Below are 22,406 nucleotides of genomic sequence, written 5' to 3' on the forward strand. Positions count from 1 at the left end.
AGGTTCGAGTCCTGTAGCTGACGGATCCTTTTTTTCTGTCGTTCCCGATGTCAAAGACGGATGAGGGCCAATTAGCCATTGAATTTCGTTTATTAAGCTTTATATCAAGCATAGACGTTACCTTTGTAATCGCCTAACACCACCTCTAAATGACCGCGCACAAGTCGCTCGTCCATGTCCACCTCACTGGCTTTAATCAACTCAAACGCAGTGATGGCAGCCTCCACTTGCGGCAATAAGATCAGATCAATCTCGTTAACCGAGGGCGGAGTGGTAATCTCGTACACCTTGAGTTCTTTGCCCATGGCAATGCCCAAGATTTCCGAGCTCCAATATATATGGCGGTCGCTTTCTTCGTTCATATTGCCCACGCGACCAAAGTTAATCGCCGTCACTTCACGAGGAGCCGGCAGAGGGAACTCGTGCGTCACCAATTCGTGTCCGTTGATGGAAAGCATGCGAAGAACAAGCTTCAGCTCCTTCATGTAAACAAACCCCATGTTACCGGTGTCATGCGAGATCAGCACGAAGATCTTCCCTGTGGCATCGTCAAATTTGAATTGGCGGATGAACTTGAGACGAATCATATCCCAGACCATCACCACCCCATCAGCATCGAGAGATACCCCAAGCAGGAAACTAGGGCTATAACATACGTGGACGATAGCAGCAGCATGGCCTCTCAATGTGCCTTTAGCCTCCAAAGAGTGGTTATCTTGAGAAAATTTCCACACTTTCAAAAGACCTCCAGCATCACCAGTGACGAATCCGTTCACACCCAAGGAGGCCATGGCAGTAATGTTGCTATCGTGGACATCCAAAAATGTCAGCGAGTCGACGTTAAGCAGGCGCAGGAACCCTTGGCGAGTCTTGCGGACCAAATAGCCATCAGATATCACACATTGCGGACGTCCCACCCACAAGCTCAGCATACCCCCACCAAGTCGGCGTTTCTTCTTGAGTTCAAGTCTTACAATAGGCAGTTTGAGCTTGGATTGGAACACTAACTTGAGCCGTTGATGATCCACCAAGTTGAGGTAGCGGTTGGGCCAATTAAGTACTTCCCGTGGCGGGTGAGGCTTAGGAAACACTCTCACCGGCGTTTGACCAAAGTTGTTGATCATCCCAATGACAGCTCTCTTCTGAGTGTCGTCGCTAATATCATCCAAATTGGTGCCTCCCAGGTAACTCGTGTGGTGGAAAACATTGACACTATCTACCGCAGCATCCCCCGTTTGCTTATAGCCAAACACAAGGTCAATCCACTCGTGCAAATGCGCCAGAACGTATGGCAGTTCCAAGGCTTCTCGGTTCTTAGCAATAAACACTTGAGGGTCGCCGTGAGCCCAAGGAGGCAAAGCCACGTCGTTCACTGATTGTCCCAGCTGAGTGGTGCCAAAGTCAAAGTGGTTGGTATTGACCAAGAACTCGGGCATGTAAAAGAATTCAGGGATAAGCTCGCGGACATCGGTGGTATTGTCCACCGCTGCCAGTTGCCAGGCTCGCTCTACCAGCAGGAATAAGCGGTCAGCATGGTCAAATCGACCTCCCTGAAGCAACAAGTACAGCTGGACAAATGGCTGGCAACGGATGAGGAACAGCAGCACGATCATCGCCAGCGAGTAGTGGGTACCATAATGGAAAGGTACCAGCTCAGAGTCACCAAGACTAGCGAGAGCGTGGTATCTCTCGACAAACTGGCGCATACGCCCGCCCAGCTGGGCTCCCATGGGCTTGCTAAGATCACGGAAAACCTTAGGGTCCGATAAATCAAGGGTTGGCAGCGTATAGTCCGCAAGCACCCAGGGGAACACGGGATACTGCAGCAAGTCGTTATACGTACGCCCAGCCACAATATTGACCAACATGAGATAGTAGAAGTTCGACAACCGGCCCTGGCGCCATTTCTTGGTGATGTTGGCAAACTGGGCCAGCGCCAGCGCCGCACCCGAGAATGCCAGCACGAGTCGCAGGGTGACGTTAACGCCACCGCCGTTGGTGACCACAGACGCGTAGCTAAGCAGCACCAGCAAATCCGGGTCAAGGCGAGCGGGCGACGCGTAGCTGCTGAGCTTACTGTACACGGCATCACGATCACGAGTCAGGCGACAGGTAATTAAGATCAGAGCGCCATCGGTGGAGAAGAGCTCCAAGGCGACGTCTCGGAGGAGGAACGGACGCTTCAGCACGTTAGCAAGGCGGGTGAGGGGCCAGTGGCGGGTACGGTGTTCACGAGCTCCCGATGATTGCGGCTGGTCAAGCAACGCCACAATGGGGTCACGGTCCTCTGCCGCCACATCCTCAATATCAACGATATTACCATCACGGGTACAGTAATAGTTTTCAATCATGTATAAGTGCAGCGTGCCAAGAATCATCACCAGCTCAATCAGAGCGAGACCATTGATTTGACTGATATTCCATATGGCAAGGATTTGGTCCCCCATAAACAACAGACGCAACACCTTACGGTTTTTATCTTCGTCAAAGTCGGCTTCAGCCAGGGGAGTTGACTCGTTAGCGTCTTCGATGTCAAGTACAAGGAACAGCTCCTCCAATGGTTCGGGCAGGTCTTCACGGAGAACAGGCACATCCACATGGTAACTAAGGCGTTCCAGTTCCAGTAACTGGTCCGCTAAGATAAATCGCTGGCGCATTAAGTTAGCATTATCAATGGCATCCAAGGTAAAGGTGGCGTTGGTATCATCGCTGGCACCCATCCACCTGAGGACGTCACCTTTGACGCCATTATAGTGGCTGACAAAGTAGGCCACATTCTCCTTATGATCCTGAAGCCAGCGGTTGTGCCGTACTCGTTCATTGTGAATGATTTGCTTGCGGAGACTAGCACAATCACGCACGTATTGGCTGATGTGCACCGAGTCCAGGCTGGCACCGTTATTGGTGAAGTTCATCACGATCATATCGCTCATCTTAACGCGGGTGTCACCGTCGGAAGTAAGCGCCAGCGCCACTTTCACCACCTGGCGACACACGACATCGCGCCGCTTCAACCATTTCAAAGCATCGTCGTCGTTTTGCGACGCTAACAAATCAAAAAACAGCACCAATGGATCCACGTACTCCGCTGAAAATACCAGCGAAAGCACTTGGCGCCACTGCGTTTGGTTCATGATGTAGGCCGTGCGCAAGAAGTTACCGAACAAAGCATCATCTGCGGCACTTTCGACCCAAAACCCAAGAATCACCGCGACCACTTTCCCAAGCAACTGCTCATTTAAGACTTCGCGTTGGAACACCACCATTTGGCGGTACATCATGAACTTGAGCGTATCAACTTTGAGGGAGTCGTGGCAAAGCTTATTGTACAATAGTTGTCCAAGTTGACTTTTCACCGGGAGCAGATTACCCTCGATTTCGGCAAGAGCCACCACACACTCAAGGTAGGCCAGAAGATCAGCATCGGACACGCGGTAGTTTTGATCAAGATGGCGTTGATAGGCAGAAACTACCACCAGCATCCCTGTAAGTAGCTGCTTTTCATTGTGGATAAAATTGGACTTGGTCAAAAACTGCGTCACTTCGGTAAACACATGAGGCAACACAAGCTCGACTAACGTCTTCTCAATGAACTCATCTAGCCCCGTCATTTGGAATTGGTTAGCTTGTATCTTGCGCACGATAATGTCGCCGAGAGCATGACACAACCTGATTTGGGCCTGGTGGAAGATTATCAGTTCCTCGGTGTTCCACGTTCCAATAGTGTGTAGGTAGCCAACAATCTGCATAGCTGGCTCAAGCCACTCTTTGGTGACGAAAAAGTTACGCAAAGCATTGACTCGCTCAAAGCCAGTGGTGAGCATCTGCGTATACTCTTCCACCACGTCAAGTACGGAAATTGCGAGTCTATCTTCAGCGAAATGTTGGCGTGTGGGCAGTGAGAGGTGGCGTCCTCTCTTGACCAAAAGCGTATGGAGACTATACTCCACCACTCCCGATACCACCACGAGGAATTCTGGCACTAATAGCGGCGTTTGTGGATCCACTCGTTTCGTCGCTTGCGTCATCGTATCGGCGCCAGTGCTATCACTTCCAAAAGCTGCAAGCACAAGCTGACCGAGCATTTGCGGTTGCTGCCACCATTGTCGGAGGAAGTGAACAAGCACTTCGGCACCGTGATTCAGGGTAAAGAAGCGACGAATAACGTGAGGACCAAGCAGCTTCAACAAGCGACAAAGAAGCCTGATGCCATCAATGATTACCTGAGGCGGATTAGAATGATCTTCGAATAAAAGCAATAGCCAGTGGATAGATATCAGTCGACTAAACTTTTTGATGGTCTTGATCAGACTCAGTTTATCACAGAGCACCTGCGCAAGCGCCAGCACGATGGTGGCGGCCGAGTTTCCCAGTACCACCAGCATCAGGAGCATGCGTATCAGCTCCACCAGCGGGTCTATGCGTAGTAAAGTCACTAGGAACTTCTCCATCCCTTGGCCAGCTTCAGGGTACCCCTTGAGGAACTGGGCGAGTCGCTTGAGAAGTTTCATCTTGCGGAGTTCCAACTGATTGTACGCACGATACTTATTATGCAATAACACATCAAAGTGCTCCATTAAGGAATCGATATTAGGGCGGGCCCAGAGGTCAAAGTTGTTAGCAAGCACGATGAAGCGATAACATTGCTTGTTAACAATGAGCAGGTGTTGTTTGTCATCAGGGTCGTAACCACAATGTTTCAAGATCTCGGTTAACGCGGTGGGACTGACCCATTGCCGGTGCTTTGTGAGTAAAATCAGCACCATACCATAGCCATGATTATTCTCAAATTCATCGCGGAACCGCCAGTCAGCATTGATTACGGCAAACAACGTGGTAAGGGCTCTCTCTATGAGCTCCGGCAGATGCTGTTCTAGGCACCGTTCGAGAATGGCCACTAATAGTTGTGGTCCACCAACGATCGCTAGCAGGGCGTGGACAGTGGTGACAGTGTGGAAATGGTAGCTTGAGTTGCGGAATTGAGCGTTGCGGTCGTGACAGGCACGGTAGTAGTCGTTCATATCGAATACGACGCGGTCACCAGAAAGACGAGCCAATTGGCTGATGATGACTTGCTTCGACACTGTGCTAAATGGTTCGTCTCGTCGCTGACCAATCAGTTTGAGCTTGTAGCCAAGCTCAATAAGCTGGCGCTGGTTTAGCCGACTGACGGTAGCCATAAGCGTATCTGTCAGAGCCTCTTTCACCAGCCAAGTGAACGCTGGACCTAAAGCATATAGGAACAGCACCCACTCACTAGTGAGACTGCAACTGAGTATCAGCACTGTCAGCACCACAAACTCCGCTCCCGGCAGACCCAATACCACTTTAGTGAACCCTTGGAGTAGCAGTTGAAGTTCAGGGCACGGCATCAGCTCCAGGTACTCGCCCTGAAGAAATAAATTAAGATTGCCGTAGTCGTCGTAGGTCAACACCACGTGGAGCCAGTTGCCTGCGCCAACGCCAAGGTCGTCGACGTGCTGATTGAACGGGTACATTAATGTTGTATCGGAGTCGGTAACCACTTCGGCTTTGATTTGACTGTCGTCTAAGTAAACACCCAATTCAGCAGCACCATTGCCACTTAATCGAAATAGCTGTAATCGATTGACTGGGTTTAACGAGTCGGCGAGACGGAGCCACATGTGTACCGCGAGCCCTCTCATAGGTGGCATTGAGGCAATGGGGAAGGTAGTGGGCTGAGCAAACACGATAAACTCCAGCGGCGTAGCTGGTCCGCTAAGCACGTGGTAAAGGCGGTTGACATTAGCTTTATCTGGGGCCACAAGTGCGGGTTTAACGATATCGTGGATCGTGGCAGCCAGGGCGCCATAAGGATAAAACAAGCGTAATAATGAGGCCAACTGGTGGTCTACAGCTTCAACATTATCGAGAAGAAGCCATTGGCATATTTTCTGTTGGAATTTGGCGTGGTCAAGCCCCGTTTGGAGACGGTACAGAGTACGCACCAACTGGACCAATACCTCGAGATATACCACAGTATAATCGGTATTGGGAAGCTTTAGCACTTTCTCAACCCAGGGAGCCACTTCGTCAATGAGCATAGGGTCATTATTGCCTGGTTTAGTGGAGATACACCCGCGGGCCACTTGCGCCAAATGGTCCCAATCGCCGCTATCAATGGCGTCAGCGACATCAACGCCACTCGTAAGGAAATCGCTGTCAAACCGGTACCCGGGAAACACCCGACTGAGCTCGGCAATTGCCTCCAGGGCCATGGGTTTGCGGTTGAAAGGGAGGTATGGGGTTGCGCACTAAGTGGTGGTGAGACTCACGGTGAAGAGACACACCGAAGGCACAATAGCCAAGATAACGGGTTTACTTTAGTGTTTGATAGGATATACTCAGTCCACACAAGTATAATCAATGGACTAAATTAAACGTTCACTTTACTGTCAGATTCCGCCTTTGAGTGGGTGGGTGGGTGGCGGTGACTTTGTGGTCTTGACCGTGGTCTCGAACGCACGTGACCCTCACTTCACGAGAGGGAGAGGGATTTTCACAGCTTCGTCTTTGCTAAATTTTAGTGCGACGGGGTACCATAATCCACGTGACCTGTTTCACGCGCTCTACTGTGCTCGAAGCAGTGGGCTGTCAGGGGACAGCGCCTACCGACGATCGATCCCCAGCCGCGCGTCAACTGCCAACAGGGTAAACATGGCGTTTTCCAACGGTTGCTGGCGTCGAAATTCCAGCATAGTCGAAGCAGGAGCAAACGCTTTTCGTCATTCTCCCCGCAGAGTGTTAGCCGCAACCACCGGTGGGCCTGGCAACACTCGTATCGCCTGTCGGTTGCGACTGATGACGTCAGTGCGGCAGATTATAAGGGCAGCCAATTTTTCTCCCTCCGCGCTCGAATCGTCCCCACCCCATGTTTGACTCTAACGATCGTCAGACCCACTACTTTAAGGAGGTGGAAAAGCCCGGTCTTCTTGGCGACGGCGTCAGCTCGTCGGAAATCATCTTTGTTGTCGTTATTGTCGCTGCGCTTGCCATAATGCACCGCATGAGTCGGCGTTACCCTTACTATCCTCAGTCTGGTTATGGCATGTCTACAGCCGCTGGAGGGCTAGCTCGAGGCGGAGCACCAGGTCTAATGCTGGGCCTAGGCCGAGGCAGAGAGTACGACCCGCTGATGATGGAGTACGACTCCTCAATGAGGCGCCACCGCGAGATTCCTCGTGGTGACGACCGCCGCCTTTTGACGTCTCCCTTGGACCGTCGACGTGACGAATTTCGCCGCTTTCGACGCCGTCTTCGTGATAAGCGTGAACGCCACCGCCGGGAACGGGAAGTGGAGAAGATGGCGTGGGCTCAGCGCGATGGCGAAGAGGAACGCCGTAAGCAAATGCAACGCAACATGAGACAATTGAACCCGATCGACGCTGCTTCAGTGCTGCAGCTGGTGTTTGACCGCGACCTGCTTGTCCCTACTGACGTCCCTACCATCTACACGCTGCGGGACGGGTTCCGCCATCATAACCAAATCAACCACAATTACTCTCGCCGCGACCCTCGCTACCAGCTGGAGGCGTTCGCTCCCAGGTATGGACGTTCTCGATACAATAACTATACCCTGGAGTTTGACACCGACCCGCGAGGCTACGGGCCATCGATACGGCTGACCGTCCCCGCCTAATCGGCTGGTCCGAGTATGGAGATAACGTATATCATGGGGGTAATAAGAGCCGCTGTAAATAGGTGGCAATTGCGAGTTTACGTAATGGCGTAAATATGTTGTAATCAATACTGATTTGAATCTGACTTTATTTTTCGATATAGTCGTTATCATTCTATGGTAAACCTAATGGCTGTCTCACTGACGGCTAAACGTACTGAAGCGCGACTCTTGTAAATTTCAACGTCGGCCATAAGGAAGAGGCGACGAAGCAATCATAAATACAATCAGCATCATGTAAAACAAATAGGTTCTCCTACTCAAAATGTTCATTAGCTACAAGAGTTAGCTTCGCGGGCTGGTCAGGGAGAACTCAGCACCCGGCTGTTGGTAAAGCCGCTTATGTCATCGGAGTCAGACCATTGCGTCGCTCTCGTCAACATGACACGGAGACAATCAACACTGGCGCGCGAGAAACGAATCCAGCGGAACGATCTCTACCCACGTTTTTGGACCAGTTTAGGACCCATGCGTTCAGCAATGATACCTTGAGTATACTCTCTCACCAATGTGATACGTGGTCAATTTAAGTTTCCTCCACCTACGCTGTTTTGACCGCGTTGGAGCCAGCATTCCAGTGTCGTCTCGGCAACCGTCCCCTCCTTATAGACGGCATTCCCAATAAATTGTTGAGTCCCCTGAGCCCCCCTAGACCACAAAATGACTAGATCGACATCAGTTTTTGAGATATTTACACCGGCGAAGTTGGCAGCGACCCATTTACTCATCTAGAGTGCTGCTACTTTTGTGTCCCCGATTTACAGCCTAAAAGGATCTGACTAAAATGCAACCCGTGATATAATGTCGCAGACGACACGACGATGAGATAAGGGGTGGCGGAGAGAGTTAGTGGGGGCAAAGGGGGTTCGTCTAACTTGACCTGTATACAGTCTCCGCCTATATTACTACCCATTTCCCCCCATTAACAAATCAATTATTACAATGACGCAATCTCAACCACAATCACCTCTGTTAGTGCCGATGGTTCAAAGCCCGGCCCCATACCATACCTCCTCCAGTGGATGGGGTTTGACTCACTGGGGGACGGACATGGTTGATGTATTGTTTGATGCCTACGTTAATGGGGACAACCCTTCTCAGCGCAACGAAATTGCCACTTCCAATTTTGCCCGATACGGGATCAGATTGGATGGAGATGCCTTTACTAACTTTCTTTTGCGTCACTATGGCATTCTCCCATACTACGGGTTCAAAGGACTGTCTTACCGCAATGTTCTCGATCGTATTTACGCCGAAATTCCCTATGAGCCGGAGTGTGAACGTGCCCGAATCAACGACGCCGTACGAATATGCGACAAGCGTTACCTGACGCTTGTGGACGAGATGGATTTGAACATTCTATACCGCGATCTCTTGGTACGACTCTATGGCTCCCCCTTTGAGCCAGCAGAGAACATTGCCCACGCCAAGAAGCTCATCCAGGAGTATCGCATTATTGACGGCTCCGTGTATGGTCCTTCTCTGTCCCTTTGAACTTGTGACCCGCCCAAGCCACGACCACCACCCTTAGGTGGCGTTGCTTGGCCTGCCAACGCCAGAAACCGCTACTCTCACGTAGCCTGGCTTGGCCCACCTATTGCCAGAAACCACAACTCCTAAGTGGCTTGGATTGAAGCTGCTTTTTGACTTCCCTTCAACCCACCATTAGAGCTTCGGCTGCCTGCCTTACTCATCTCGCGGGTCAAAAAGTATGCTGCTGCTGTTGTTGTTGATACCACTACCCAATATTTGTGACCTCAAATTGACGTTGTTGAACATGCTGTTTCTAATTTGTTGAACCATCTTGCCCCAAAGCTCCAGTGGTGTCTTTTGACACCCCGGCTGGAAGGGTGGTCGCCGCCAACAGTTTAACGCATTAGCGACTTCTACCGGCTCGATCACCACGAAGGCGCGAGCCATCCTGGAGCCCTTTCTCTCCCAAGGACTTCAAAGGTGGTACTCGTGGGTGCTTGCTCACGCTCGGAATTGTGCTGGCCTCGGGTAGTCATTATACAAAATGACACCGCGGGGATGCATCCGTACGGCTACTGACATATAGTGGGTGTTGGAAAGACTCTATAGACATGATCCTAACGCTGTTTAGCCCAACTTTAGGCTGGTATTGTGCCCCTTAGACAGCATGCCGGTCCCCAGTACGTAGCCGATTAACGTCGATGAAATACTGTGGGTTCCAAATCATGGCATGTTAGTTTCCAGAAACCGGGTGGAAGCCCCCTTTTTTTTTAAAAAAAAAAAAAAGGGGAAACTGACCACGCCCTCCACCAGCGGTTTAGCTCTCTGTAACATCCCTCACCGGATGATCACGTTAACAGGGACAACCCGTCTGCTCTGCAGGTTTTACTGGCGACTGGACGTCGACGTGTGACCAGGGGGTTCCCCCGCTGAAACATCCCCACGGGGTGATCAAGTTGTCAGCGGCAACCCGCCTGCTCTCACACCCCACGGGAGACACTTTACTATTGGCTAAAGCTACGGCTATACAGTTGTCGTTTGTGGTCATCTATTGCGGGCAATGGGTATTAACGATATAGGTGGACGGGTTGGCGGCTAATGATCCATTGAAACCAATTTTGATGGCCATTAGCCCGTTTACACTGTTGTCGGTGGCCGCTGGCCCAATTGAACTAAGTCTAGTGGCCGCCTAACCCTTTGCATAAGTGGTTGATGGCCACTTTCAATTGTCGGTGGCCACTAGACCTTCTATAATTGCTGCAGGCCACTAACTACTGCTGCACACCACTGATCCTATTCAATATCTGCTGATTGGGTCTATAACTTACGCTGACTTTGGAATCGTGGCTGAATTCCCGTACTGCTGGAAGCCACTGGTCCTTCAAATTAACTCATATTGGCGACTAATCCTTGATTTTGATTGCCACTGGTCCCCTCAACACACGCTACTTGAGCTCCGGCGAGAGGAGTCATTTAGCAACGAGGATTTGACGCTTTGCTGTGAAAATTGTTCTACCGACGAAAACCCCGAGGGCAACTCATACACGTTTGCCGTCGGTAGAAACTAGTGATGGGGTTTGGAAGGTGGTGAATCGGTGATAACGTGGAGCGAGTTGGCTACGGTGGTGGTGGATCGAAGACGTTGAAGGTGGTGTTGGTGAAGAAGAAGGAAGAGGTTGAGGATCAAACGCATTGGAGGTGGAGGTGGTGGAACAGAGATTTGGAAGAAGGAAGTGGTGAAGGAGGTTGTGAAAGTGTAGAAGGAGGACGTGGTGGTGGTGAGAGCGCTGCTTTAACACTGGAAGAAGTGGTAGGGGAGATGATGAAAAAGGATTGATGCTGAAATCGATTGAAAGAAGGATATTCGAAAGAGAGTACCGATGCTCACGCTGAACTTTGATGGAGACCGATGCTCACTAACAACTTTTGCTGAAGAATACAAGAACCTTGGATAGTTACAATCGGCGTGTCGCTAAATATTGCGGTTTGAGTCTTGTTCTGGGGTCAGGTGTACTATTTCGCCAGCTCATTTGACAAAGCCGTGCTCCCAAAGAAGTGAAGGTTGGAGTGGAAACCCCATTCTCCTATCACTACTTGGCCCCCATACTCTCTATCACATTTCGAAGATGCCGCTGAGTTGATGAGACGGAAAGACGCCTGTAACGACGCTTGATTGTCACCCACAACGAAGGAGTACGCCCAATTTGAATTTTTAGGGAAAGCCATTTTGATGTTGAATGTTGACAAGCCAATGATGCTAAATTTTAACCAAGTGACCACAATGTTAAAAATTCATCACATGTAGCTTAAGTAGTATCCAGTAGAGCTCGGAACGGTCAGGTTAACTCCCGTACGGCGTGTAGTAGAACTATATAAGTATATAGGGTACTCTAATATAAGAAATACACAAATACACAGCTCTATCAATCAGTAAAAGCTTCTACTTCGTGACCTGTAATTATTAACATTGATATGTATCCGTAAGGTCTGGGGAAGGCATCTCGCACCTGCATACAATCAATGGTATCTATACAATGATATACACTCGATGGGCCAGTACCTCCGCCCGTCAAACAAAACAACTGGCTCGATGGCTTAAGCGACTCGGTAAAGCTAAGCTGCGTGATTCCAAGGATATCACCAGCCGCTCCAATGTTCTATTCTACGAGGTTCAAGAAGCGTTACGACAAGTCCATCCTCAAGCTAAAGTTGATACTATAGCGAATCCGGTTGACTTGATGGAAGCATTTTATGTTGCTCGTCATCGGCCGTTTGTTGAGGTGGACGTTGATATTGTCTTTCAACTGACTGAGGGCGGTGGGTTTGGGTTTGTCCCGAAGTCTTACGCCAATGGCCTCACAGCATCTGATATTCCTAGCGGTGCCCTCACCGCAGTGTACGTGCCCAAATGTGTTGTGGGTGATCGTGTGCGAGCAAAGCTTACTGTCCATCATCAAACTCACACTGAAGCTGACTTGGTGAAGGTGTTGGAGCCGTCACCGCGGCGAGATGATAATCTTATCGTGTGCAACAAATTTGATCGATGCTCAGGGTGTACATTTCAAATGGTATCATATGAAGACCAATTACAAACGAAGCAGCTGTTTATCCAGCGGGCTTACCGTTACTTTTACCCAGCTCTCGCTCAGGACGAGGGGTTTGGCTTTGTGGTAGAGTCGCCATTGCAATACCTGTATCGCAACAAGCTCACGCCTCATTATAAACTCAGGAAGGATACCATTGACTATGATGAGGTGCCGATAGGGATGTTGGATGTGAGACTGGGGACGGTGGACGTTGACCATTGTCCTATCGCCACGCCTGCCATCAATAAGGCGTTGCCATTTGTTCGTAGGCAAGCTCGAGAGGCGATGTCTGAACAAAGTCCTCGGGAGTACACTCTTCTCTTGAGAGATAGCTTACACGTTGAAGCCAACGGCAACCATCGCCAGGTGTGTTTGGAGGGTCCTAACAAAATCATCACTCAGAAAGTGGGTAAAAACCTTTTCCAATTTAATCTGGCGCTGTTTTTTCAGAACAACAGTTTCATCATGCCCGATATAATTGATTATATCAAGCACTTTCTCGAGGGTTATCAATACAAATATGTTATTGATGCCTATTGTGGACTGGGCTATTTCTCAGTGGCTTTGGCTAAAGGAACCGATGCTGAAAAGACATTTGGCATTGAAATTGATAAAGAGCTGATCAAATATGCTACTCATAACGCTAAGCTCAACGGCATGGGCGAGAAAGTCACGTTTGTTCAGGGTGATGCCACAAACATGTTTGACCGCGTAGAGTTCAAGGAGTTGAATCTTTCCGGTGACGATACTGTGGTGGTCATGGATCCTTCTAGAAAGGGTCTGACTCCTCAATTCATGCAACAGTTGTATGAATTTGGTCCTAAGGTGGTAGTGTACGTGAGTTGTAATGTGATGACTCAGGCGCGTGACTTGGCAATGCTTGAACGCATTGGCAAGGAATCGGATGGGGTTAAGTATAAAGTTCTGAGTGTGGTGGGGTTTGACTTGTTTCCCCAAACTAAGCATGTGGAGACCGTGGCAATCTTAGAACGTATATAGTTAATAACAAGAAAACCAACAGAACTAAGTGAGAACCACCTAAATTGAAAACAATGTCACGAAAAACAAATCGGTCGACCTTCAAAAACATAAAAAGATAATGAACATGCGAATTTTGTGGATCGAACACAAGACCTCCAGATTTCAGGACCGAAGTTGACTTCAGTCTGGCGCTCTCCCAACTGAGCTAAATCCGCTGCTGTTGAGCGGCAATACGTAACTCAGGAACAAGTCAATTGACTTGTAGACGTCTTCAAGTTGAAATAGAGTCAAAAAGAATGCGAATTTTGTGGATCGAACACAAGACCTCCAGATTTCAGTGACCGAAGTTTACTTCAGTCTGGCGCTCTCCCAACTGAGCTAAATCCGCTAACTTGAGCGGACTTAGCACATGCTTTGTGGGATGATATAGCAAATATTGGAATCTTAAATTTTGGTTCTACGTACTGTAAATGACTCGAGACTGCTGGTGCATGAAAATTATGAAAATTCAGTCTGATGGTATGCTCGCTATCACCGCGTATCAAGCATCAACGTCCCTAAATATCAGTGCAAAGTTCTGGATCAGAAATATGTATACTAAACCTAAGATACAGGACGTGAAAGGGATGACAATCTTAATGCTTCTAGAGATTGGATATCTTGATATGTTTATAGGGTCAAAGTCTTATCTGCTACAGCTTGTGAGAATACGAGATCCCGCACCTCTGTGACTATCAAGAGAGATTGACCCGCTGCAAGAACTCATGCGTGTATATCAATTTGGTGATCAATATTAACTACATAACAACTCATGTTCATGCCAACTCTCCTTAGTTTTCTATTCTAAGACCTGTTCACTGTCCTCCAATTTATCATGAACGGTCGCGTTTTTCGCGGCTCATCCAGACCTCACCCTCATGTCTTCCAACCAAGGGCAAGCGCCCCCGGGCTCCCAGGGGCAGCGGGCACCGGTGGGCACTCTGCTGGGACAGTCGCAGGCCGACCTCAACAAGATCGTTCTCGAGTACCTCCTGAAAAAGGGGTACTACCGCACCGAGATGATGTTTCGCTCCGAGAGTGCCTCGCAACCGACCCCGGCGCCAGCGCCGGTTACTCCCGCCACGCTGAGACTAGCCGGTCCTCAGGAGATTGGTGGCGACCTGGAACGTGATCTTAGAAATAAGGTCACCCGAACGGAGCGTGAAATCAGTCAGCTAAAGGAGCGCCAGAACCAGGTGGAACGCGAACTCGCCGAGACCCGCGACCGGGAACACCAATTGGTTAAGGAGAAAGAGTTACGGGATTTACAGAGATTAGAGGAGCGTAAGCGCGACGACGACCCCGATGTCTACGATACTGCGTACCTGATGCTTCGGCGGTGGGTGAACACGTCGTTAGATTTGTATAAGCCCGAATTGCTGCGGATGCTTTATCCTTTGTTTGTCCAGTGTTTTTTGGAGCTTGTGTCCAAGAACTATCCTGCTCAAGCTAAGGAGTTCTTCGACAAGTACAAGAGCGACCACACCGTGATGCACGGTACGGAAATCGGCCAATTGGCGGGGATCTCGTTACCGGACCACCTTGCCGAAAACGAAGTTGCCCAAGCGTTTCGTACCCACCGCTACCGCATCATGGTGCTGAAGACGTCGCTCAATCTCTTATTATACTTCTTGCACGAGAACGAAGCCGTCGGGGGTGCTATTCTCATTCGCATCATCAACCAGTACCTCGACCCCGAAATTGCCACCACTAACCCGGATAAAGTTGCTGGTGAAGGTGAAGCTAACCCCGATGAGGGTATTTCCGAGTTTACCACTCAGGGTAACGAAGTTGACCAATTTAACCAACAACCAGTGAAACTCGGTAAACTCCCACTTGACCCCGAAGTGCAAAAGGAAGTGGAAGCGGAAATCAAGGTTAAAGATGAAACCGTCGATTTAGTCAACGGCAAGCTGCTTACTGACGAATTCGCCGAGATGACCAAGCCTGACGCCGACGCTCCTGCGCGAGAACTGTTGCCTCTCCCATTGCGTGATGCTAACGACATCAAGCGGATTATTCTCCTGGTGGAAGACCTGCGGCAGAAGATTAAATTGGGGGCAGTGCAAGCAGCAGCACCCCTGGTGTGTATGTACACTTTCCACAACACCAACAACGACTTGACTTGTCTCAATTTCAACGAAGACCTGAATTTGATTGCTGGGGGGTTCCAGGACCTGTACGTCAAGTTGTGGCTGTTGGACGGCAAGCCGCTCAAACTGGTGATGAAGCGGGACCCTCACAACAACGATAACCTGCGTAAATTGGTGGGTCACCTGGGCCCCGTATACGGGGTGCTGTTCTCTCCTGACAACCGGTTCTTAGTGCTGGCGTCGCAAGATAAGACCGTCCGTTTATGGTCGCTTGATGCCTACCAGGCGTTAGTGAGCTACAAGGGTCACTTGCTGCCGATCTGGGACGTCAAGTTCCTGCCGATGGGCCACTACTTTGTCACTGGTTCCCACGACCAGACGGCGAGATTGTGGGCCACCGACCACATCTACCCGCTCCGGATCTTCGCCGGGCACATCAACGACGTCGACTGTGTCGATTTCCACCCCAACTCTAACTACGTGTTCACAGGGTCGCTGGACAGACTGTGTCGGATGTGGGACGTGCAAACGGGTAACTGTGTGCGGGTGTTTATGGGCCACACCCAGCCGGTCAACTGTATGGCGGTGCTGCCGGATGGCCGGTGGTTGGCGTCGGCCGGGGAAGACCTGGTGATCAACATCTGGGACTGCGGTCTGGGCCGCCGCCTCAAGACGATGAAGGGCCACGGGCGCCAGCTGATCTACTCGTTGGCGTTCTCGCGCGATGGGCTGGTACTTGTCAGTGGCGGCGCCGACAACACCGTGCGGGTGTGGGACGTGAAGAAGAATACCAACGACGCCGGTCCCGAGCCCGAGGCGTTCACCGATGGCGCCGATACTCGAAGCAAGGGCCAGGATAAAAACAGAAAGGAGATCATCGCCTCCAGCGACCACATGACGGCGTACTTCACTAAGAAGACCCCCGTGTACAAGGTCCACTTTACTCGACGCAACCTCTGTTTGGCGGGCGGGGCGTTTATGGGATGAGAGTGTGTGGACAGTGTGTAATAGTACTAATATAGTAAATGGAACTTTTATGAGTAAGCGCCAAGTAGTATTAGGGGTAAAGACAGTGTCTCAGAAGCCTATATCCGATGACGTCATTAGTGTGGGGAAGATTTCCATTGCGGTATCTAGTCTCGAGGAAGTTCAATGCAACCTTGTTTTTTTGCGCTCGAGAGGCTGAATGCGCTAATTACAGTCTCCTATTTGCAACAGCCGCTTCGTAAAACCTCTTATTGTGGTATGATGTGCTCGAAACCTAGTCGAAACCTTCGCAATATAGTTCAATTATACGTCGTTAGTGTTGAACAATAGGGAAAAAAATTTCGATTTTCAAGGCGGTTTTCGCCGCAAATTGCCGGGGAGAAACTTGCGTTGTGGGCAAACCATATGTTATGATTGCCCTGGCACTGCGCTCACCGCATTTGTCTGCACTTTTGGTTACGGCCAACAAAACGTCGACTAATGCTGATAAAACAACACTAAGGCAATGGAAATCCGAACTTCTGCTAGGCTCAATCACACAATTGGCGTGGTTGGAGGGTATTACCCCCAATTCCCCACTCAACGTGGGCATTTTGGCGCGGCGCAATAGCCTGACCCCTCAATATATTGGTTGCTTTTTGACATGCAACGTTGCCAAAGAGGCAGAATTACGACATGGCATCCCCACAATCCTCGAATCGACCTCCAGGCAACAAGACACCGCCTTGCTAGAATTAAATTGCTCATCGGCCGTTAAATTTACTAGGACTATAGGTTTATCTACCACTGCCAAAATCGCGAGCCCGAGCCGATGATATCGTTTTGTGATAATTTGGGCAGTCCGGCTGCGTCAGGCACTGTATAATTAGGAAATTGTCAAAAGTGACGTCGTCTTCGTTTGGAGGCAGTCAATCTCGAGGCGAAATTTCCGCCAGGTTTTCATGCATGGTAAGTGATGGAGCAACGCACTAGCAACTAAAGGGTAACTACTGCTATTAGGCCTTGAGACGGCCAGTTACTATACGTGTGGCTAGAGTTGGGGTAGAGGCTCATGATCCCCATTAGCACAATTTTAGTGGTAGCGATCTCAATTCATCGAGACTGGTAGTTGGCCAACATACCCCTATATTGATCCCCCACCAAAGGCCAAACTGACCCCCAAAAAGTGAATTTCTGTTTGGCTCTGGGTGGGGCACGGCAGCAACCCTGGCCTCGTGCATAGACGGAGGGCATACCCGAAGAAATTCACTATATAAGCGGCGGCGACTGGCACCTATTGCCCACCACCAAACTCCCCCCAACTATGAAGGCCGTTTCCGTTCTCTACCTCGCTGCCATTGCCACCGCTGCCTCCTCCGTCACCGAGACCACCACCACCGAGGACAACAACGCCAAGTCGTCCGAACAGGCCGCGTCGGCCTCGGCTGCGTCGTCGTTGTCGTCGGCGTCGCTGCTGGCGGAATCGCTGTTGTCCAAGCAATCGTCGGAAGCCTCTGCCGGTGCCAAATCGGGTGAGTCTGCTGCCGAAGCTGCCTCGAAGTCGATTGTCGAGTCGGCCAAGTCGTTGACCGAGAACTTGGCTTCTGCCACTGAATCCGCCGCCAAGTCGGCCTCGTCCGATGCCACCAAGAACGGTGCCGTGGCCCAAGGTCTCACCGGTGGTCTCGTCGCTGCCATGGGGTTGTTGTTGTTGTGAACACCATGAAGTAGTTTACCTTAAGTACACTAATACTAATTATAACTTCAATGACATTATCGTAACGATCACGTGACGGATGACAGCCGCGATATACCATCATGGTCAACAGCGTTTAGCCAGTTGTGGAGAAATCTGATTGCGAGTCCGGGAGAAATACTTTCTCAGAAGAAAAAGTGCGATCTGTTTAGCCTGCCGTAAACAGTAGCCATCAGAGCAGAGTAGATCACAGAAAATTCGATGCTTTAGGATGAATACGCTTCCGAATAGACATACAATGTAACCACCGCCATTCCACTGGTGTGTCGTTTCACTTAGGGCTTATGCGGCTGGCGGAGTCTCCGATTTTGACGGCATTACCGTTAACAGCATAGTTGCCTAATCGGGATAAAAGTGAGGCTAGCCCTAGATATATAAACTAAATACACCCCGAAATGCTGCCAAACCCGTCCCCGTCATGAAGCTCCCGTTGTTGTTGGCCATCGCTGCCCCCTTGGCCGCTGCTGCCGACGCCTCCGACGTGGAATTCCTCACCGCCCTCGTCACCGATTTCAAGGCGCTGCCCCGGTCCTACTTCGACTTCTTAGCCACGGCGAACCCGCCGCCGGAGTTGACCTCGCTTGCCCTCCAGGTGCAAACATACACCGACGACCTGTACACGACGCTTCTCGACGCCAACAACGTCAACGTGGGCGAGCTCAGGTCGTTCGCGTCGAAGTTGCCGTGGGCCCTGAGACTCGACCAACAAGGTGGTGCTGGCGCCGCCGACAACAGTGCTCAGGCCACCACCACTGATCAGACCACGGCTGAAACCACTAGTGAAGCCACTTCCGGCAATACCCAGGCGACCACCGATAAGAATACCAAAAAGACTACAGACAATACCAAGGAGACCAACGCCGGCGGCGGCGCTGCCAAGACCACCAAGACGAAGACGACCAAGACTAAGGGCGACAAGAACCCCAACACGGGGCTCACGCTGGTGTTCAATGATATTGACGGTTACCTCCAGTCGCGGAACCTCGAGAACTCGCGCAACATTGCCGGGTCGTTTGTGGCGCCCGTGGGTGCCGTGTTGGGGGCTGTGGCGATGGTGTTGTTGTAATAAATAGTAATTAATACAGGTTTAGGGATGGAGCTAGCTAGTGTCGAGACCGGTTAGGTATAAGCCCAAATAGTGGATCATCCACACCACGTTATCATGGGATTGTGGAGGTGGTCGTTCACCAGTTACCGCTGTGACCAATGCCACGATCGTCTTCACCAAGAGCGCAAGAGCCTGCTCGAACGGAGGGTTGGTGAGACGCTTATCGAACTTGTCCAATGTCGTGGTGTTGTCAGCATCGTAGTGGAGGGAGTATTTTGTTGGCGTGGCATTAGTCATGGCGTCAACAATGCAATAGTGGTCGCCGGCTATTTCCAACGGGTAGAGAAGCTTGGACTCCATTATAGTGCTGACATCATCAACCCACTTGGCTATAGCGGATAAGCCGGCATTGATCTGGTCAATCTTCGCTTGCCATTGTCCTTGAGGCAGCTCTGCCACCTCGTGAGTAACGGTAATTAAGTCCCGGTTATAGTAGCACACTTCTAGGATATCGGCTGTAGATTGAGGAAAGGGGAGATAGGCAATATGCTCAGCAGCGGTGGGTAAAGCATCATTAACAATTGAAACTAAACGTGTGATCTCTTGATTAATCTGAGGAGTGGTGAGGGCCATCATTTCCTCATCGGGAGCATTGTTAACATCACCATTAGCCCCTTTGCTGTTTAGATGGAACCCCCTGATTTGAGTGATGCTCATTTGTTGGGCCAAAATCCGGTGTTGTAAGCGATCGTTATCTCCTTTAATCTTAGCAATGGCATCGTCTAACGTGGCAATGCCGGCTTCTAATTGTTCTGCTGTCCTCAGTGGTAACGGGTGCTGTTTGAGTTCTCCATTCACTTTCTCCAGAAGCGTTGTTTTCACCTCAAGCACCTCCAGTAACGATTTCGTCAAATTGAGGAGAGTACGGATGGTATCGAATGTATAGGAAGGAATTGGTGGTTGGCGAGGCAGTGGTAATGAAGGAAGCGTCACCGCTTTGAGGAAAGGCGCCAGACTGTACCATAACCCATTCACCATTAGTGCCACGGCATTAGTCCTAAAAATCGACTCTCGCGGCGGTCCCGTGTACACCAAGGAATTTAAGTTCACGGTATACCGAAGCAAATACTGCCAGTGTTCTCCTGCCACTCGTACGTAGACGCCAATGGCTAAATTCAGCGAGTTAGCCACTGATAATGGGAGCGTCGGTAGCAGTATGGGGGCAAACTCGGGCAGGGCCGATCCCAGAATCGTTTCGCTGACATATATCACTTTCCCCCTGATTCTGATCACGTAGAAGGCGTCAACTAACTCGTGGCTGTTGACACACACGAGGCGCTGTTGTAAGGACTCGGGCATTTCGTCGGGACCAGGCTTCGTCACCAGCAGCCGTCGTCGGGCCAGCGGGTCGAGGGCTTGTTTGGGCACATTTTCTGTCCATACGTTGTATAGACGAATGCGCTCGAGGTGTCGGAGCCGGGGCATCACGGCATCAATGGGGCACGGCGGTGGTGGGGTGTCGGTGAGAGTGTGAGATTAGGTAATCGTGTGTGGTAGACAACACCGACGATGTACGAAAATACAGTATAATGAATAAAGGATTGATTTAATCTTAATTACTGGTTGAGTAAAAGGCTTTAAGTAATTGATTGATAATATAATCGTATTCTATTTTCCCCACATTTGCTGATTTTCCAATTTCGCAAAGCAAACCGAAAAACTGATAGAAATCGATCGAAGTAGCTTCAGTGTAACATAGTTTCAAACGATAGGGACATTTTCGCCTAAATTCAAAATATTGTTGATAGGAGATTACTGCTTTGTCTAACGTGACCGGTGTATTATAGATATTAAGAGAGGCCACGGGGATATGATATCGTCAACCTGGATATGGTATTCCAGGAGTGTTGTCGTTATGTGATTTAGTCGCTGTCGGTGTCAGGGTTAGCCAAGACCAAGCCCTTATGGCCAGTAGAAGGACCGTCTTCGTCTTCATCGTCTTCGTCGTACGCTGGGTGCTGGTAGTATCCTTTATCGAACTCTTCTTGTAAGGAGCCCAGCGATCCCAGCGATACCGACAACGCCGACGAGCCCGTGTCCAAACTGTGGCTGGTACCACTGGTAACCGTCAGCATCATTGTCTCTGATCGTTTGAGAGTGGAAATCAGCAGACCCAGCAGTTTCACGCCTTCGACTCTCGGCTGTGTCGCTTGGGGTCCACCAATCACCATTGTCGGCAGTTCCAAATCTCTTTCGTCGATTTCACCGGCAAGCAACTTCTGCTTCAAGTGACCGTGTTTGAGTTCCACTCCCAGAGTCTTAGCCTTACGTAAATTGGCCTGAGGACCAGCAAGTCTCATGTACTTGCCGTTAGCGTTCTTGGCGAGTGCCGACTTGTCCACAGGCATAATCCCGATGGGGAGCTTCCATTTGCCTGGTTCCGTCTCGTTATAGGCAGTACCGTGAGTGCGCCGTACCCGGTTAACGTAGTTCAGCCGTTCGCCTTCACCGGGGCGCAAATTAATGTTTTTCTTGATTGTCGCCAAGTTTACCGGTCGGTATGAACTTGACGAGAATAACAGCGAAATCAGCAGCAGTTGGCGGTGGTGGTTGTGGCGTGGCGACCCTACTGTCGGTGACGACAGCGTCAATGGATTGGCTATCGGGTGGGAGATCACGTGTTCAAGCTGTTGGGACATCAGCGGACCTCTAAACATGTTTTTAGGGGTAGCACTGCGGTAGCTGAGGGTACGTGATTGCGCCGGACTGCCCAGCGATGCGCTCCCCGTATGAGGAGGTGGTGGTTTGGAGAACGGAGTGGCGAGCACCGGTGATTGGCGTAGCTTTGGTGGTGACGCTAAAGAAGATGGTGGCGGCGAAGCCAGTTGCAGCAGGGTTTCAAACAGCTGGCTTTCGTCAACGTCGATTGGGTAAGGTGCCAGCAGCGCCATCAGCGGGCCTTTACCTTTAGACCCACGGGTACTGGGAGACCGTGAACTATAGTCACTCACCACGGAACCGCTATCGTCGTCAGCCACGCCCATTACGTCCCACAGCACTGGTTGGCCTCCATCAATGGCGTCCAGCCCTTCAGGGTCAATGTACCGGTAGCGGTCAATCACCAGCTCGTCGTAGCCACTACTGGCAGGGTTAGGCAGCGGGAACAGCGGCACCAGGTGGTCGGCGTTGAGGAACGGATTGCGCGATGGCAGGTCCGACCGCTCGCGTAATTGGAGGTTTGACACTGGCAGCGGGATATCCAGAG

At 50.5% G+C, this 22,406-nt stretch overlaps 9 protein-coding genes across 9 annotated transcripts in view; 6 read left to right on the top strand and 3 right to left on the bottom strand. All coding sequences in view use genetic code 12, as the record gives it.

Annotated features, from left to right (window-relative positions):
* Positions 1 to 104: 104 nt before the first annotated feature.
* On the bottom strand, positions 105 to 6,239 carry BPH1 (Bph1p; the record flags this gene model as incomplete). The annotated part of the gene is made up of 1 exon (XM_034159148.1): positions 105 to 6,239. One exon carries the CDS (start codon positions 6,237 to 6,239, stop codon positions 105 to 107), a length of 6,135 nt encoding a protein of 2,044 aa, XP_034014521.1.
* A 653-nt stretch (positions 6,240 to 6,892) lies between these two features.
* DIURU_000855 (uncharacterized protein) lies at positions 6,893 to 7,660 on the top strand (the record flags this gene model as incomplete). Its single annotated transcript, XM_034159149.1, has 1 exon — positions 6,893 to 7,660. One exon carries the CDS (start codon positions 6,893 to 6,895, stop codon positions 7,658 to 7,660), a length of 768 nt encoding a protein of 255 aa, XP_034014522.1.
* Positions 7,661 to 8,680: 1,020 nt separating this feature from the next.
* Positions 8,681 to 9,193, top strand: DIURU_000856 (uncharacterized protein; the record flags this gene model as incomplete). The annotated part of the gene is made up of 1 exon (XM_034159150.1): positions 8,681 to 9,193. One exon carries the CDS (start codon positions 8,681 to 8,683, stop codon positions 9,191 to 9,193), a length of 513 nt encoding a protein of 170 aa, XP_034014523.1.
* A 2,513-nt stretch (positions 9,194 to 11,706) lies between these two features.
* Positions 11,707 to 13,257, top strand: DIURU_000857 (uncharacterized protein; the record flags this gene model as incomplete). Its single annotated transcript, XM_034159151.1, has 1 exon — positions 11,707 to 13,257. The coding sequence occupies one exon, from the start codon at positions 11,707 to 11,709 to the stop codon at positions 13,255 to 13,257; it is 1,551 nt and encodes a 516-aa protein (XP_034014524.1).
* An 899-nt stretch (positions 13,258 to 14,156) lies between these two features.
* Positions 14,157 to 16,358, top strand: DIURU_000858 (chromatin modification protein; the record flags this gene model as incomplete). The annotated part of the gene is made up of 1 exon (XM_034159152.1): positions 14,157 to 16,358. One exon carries the CDS (start codon positions 14,157 to 14,159, stop codon positions 16,356 to 16,358), a length of 2,202 nt encoding a protein of 733 aa, XP_034014525.1.
* A 1,303-nt stretch (positions 16,359 to 17,661) lies between these two features.
* Positions 17,662 to 18,054, top strand: RBR1 (Rbr1p; the record flags this gene model as incomplete). Its single annotated transcript, XM_034159153.1, has 1 exon — positions 17,662 to 18,054. One exon carries the CDS (start codon positions 17,662 to 17,664, stop codon positions 18,052 to 18,054), a length of 393 nt encoding a protein of 130 aa, XP_034014526.1.
* Positions 18,055 to 18,511: 457 nt separating this feature from the next.
* Positions 18,512 to 19,159, top strand: RBR2 (putative lipase; the record flags this gene model as incomplete). Its single annotated transcript, XM_034159155.1, has 1 exon — positions 18,512 to 19,159. One exon carries the CDS (start codon positions 18,512 to 18,514, stop codon positions 19,157 to 19,159), a length of 648 nt encoding a protein of 215 aa, XP_034014527.1.
* Positions 19,160 to 19,192: 33 nt separating this feature from the next.
* Positions 19,193 to 20,626, bottom strand: DIURU_000861 (uncharacterized protein; the record flags this gene model as incomplete). Its single annotated transcript, XM_034159156.1, has 1 exon — positions 19,193 to 20,626. One exon carries the CDS (start codon positions 20,624 to 20,626, stop codon positions 19,193 to 19,195), a length of 1,434 nt encoding a protein of 477 aa, XP_034014528.1.
* A 437-nt stretch (positions 20,627 to 21,063) lies between these two features.
* Positions 21,064 to 22,406, bottom strand: part of DIURU_000862 (uncharacterized protein) — a gene marked incomplete at both ends in the record, with an annotated part of 2,220 nt that continues 877 nt past the window's right edge. Inside the window, one exon of the mRNA XM_034159157.1 lies at positions 21,064 to 22,406. This exon is cut by the window's right edge and continues 877 nt beyond it. Coding sequence (XP_034014529.1) covers positions 21,064 to 22,406 — 1,343 coding nt within the window.

Source organism: Diutina rugosa (genome assembly GCF_008704595.1).
Source record: "Diutina rugosa strain CBS 613 chromosome Unknown scaffold3_size541584, whole genome shotgun sequence".
Lineage (NCBI taxonomy): Eukaryota > Fungi > Ascomycota > Pichiomycetes > Serinales > Debaryomycetaceae > Diutina > Diutina rugosa.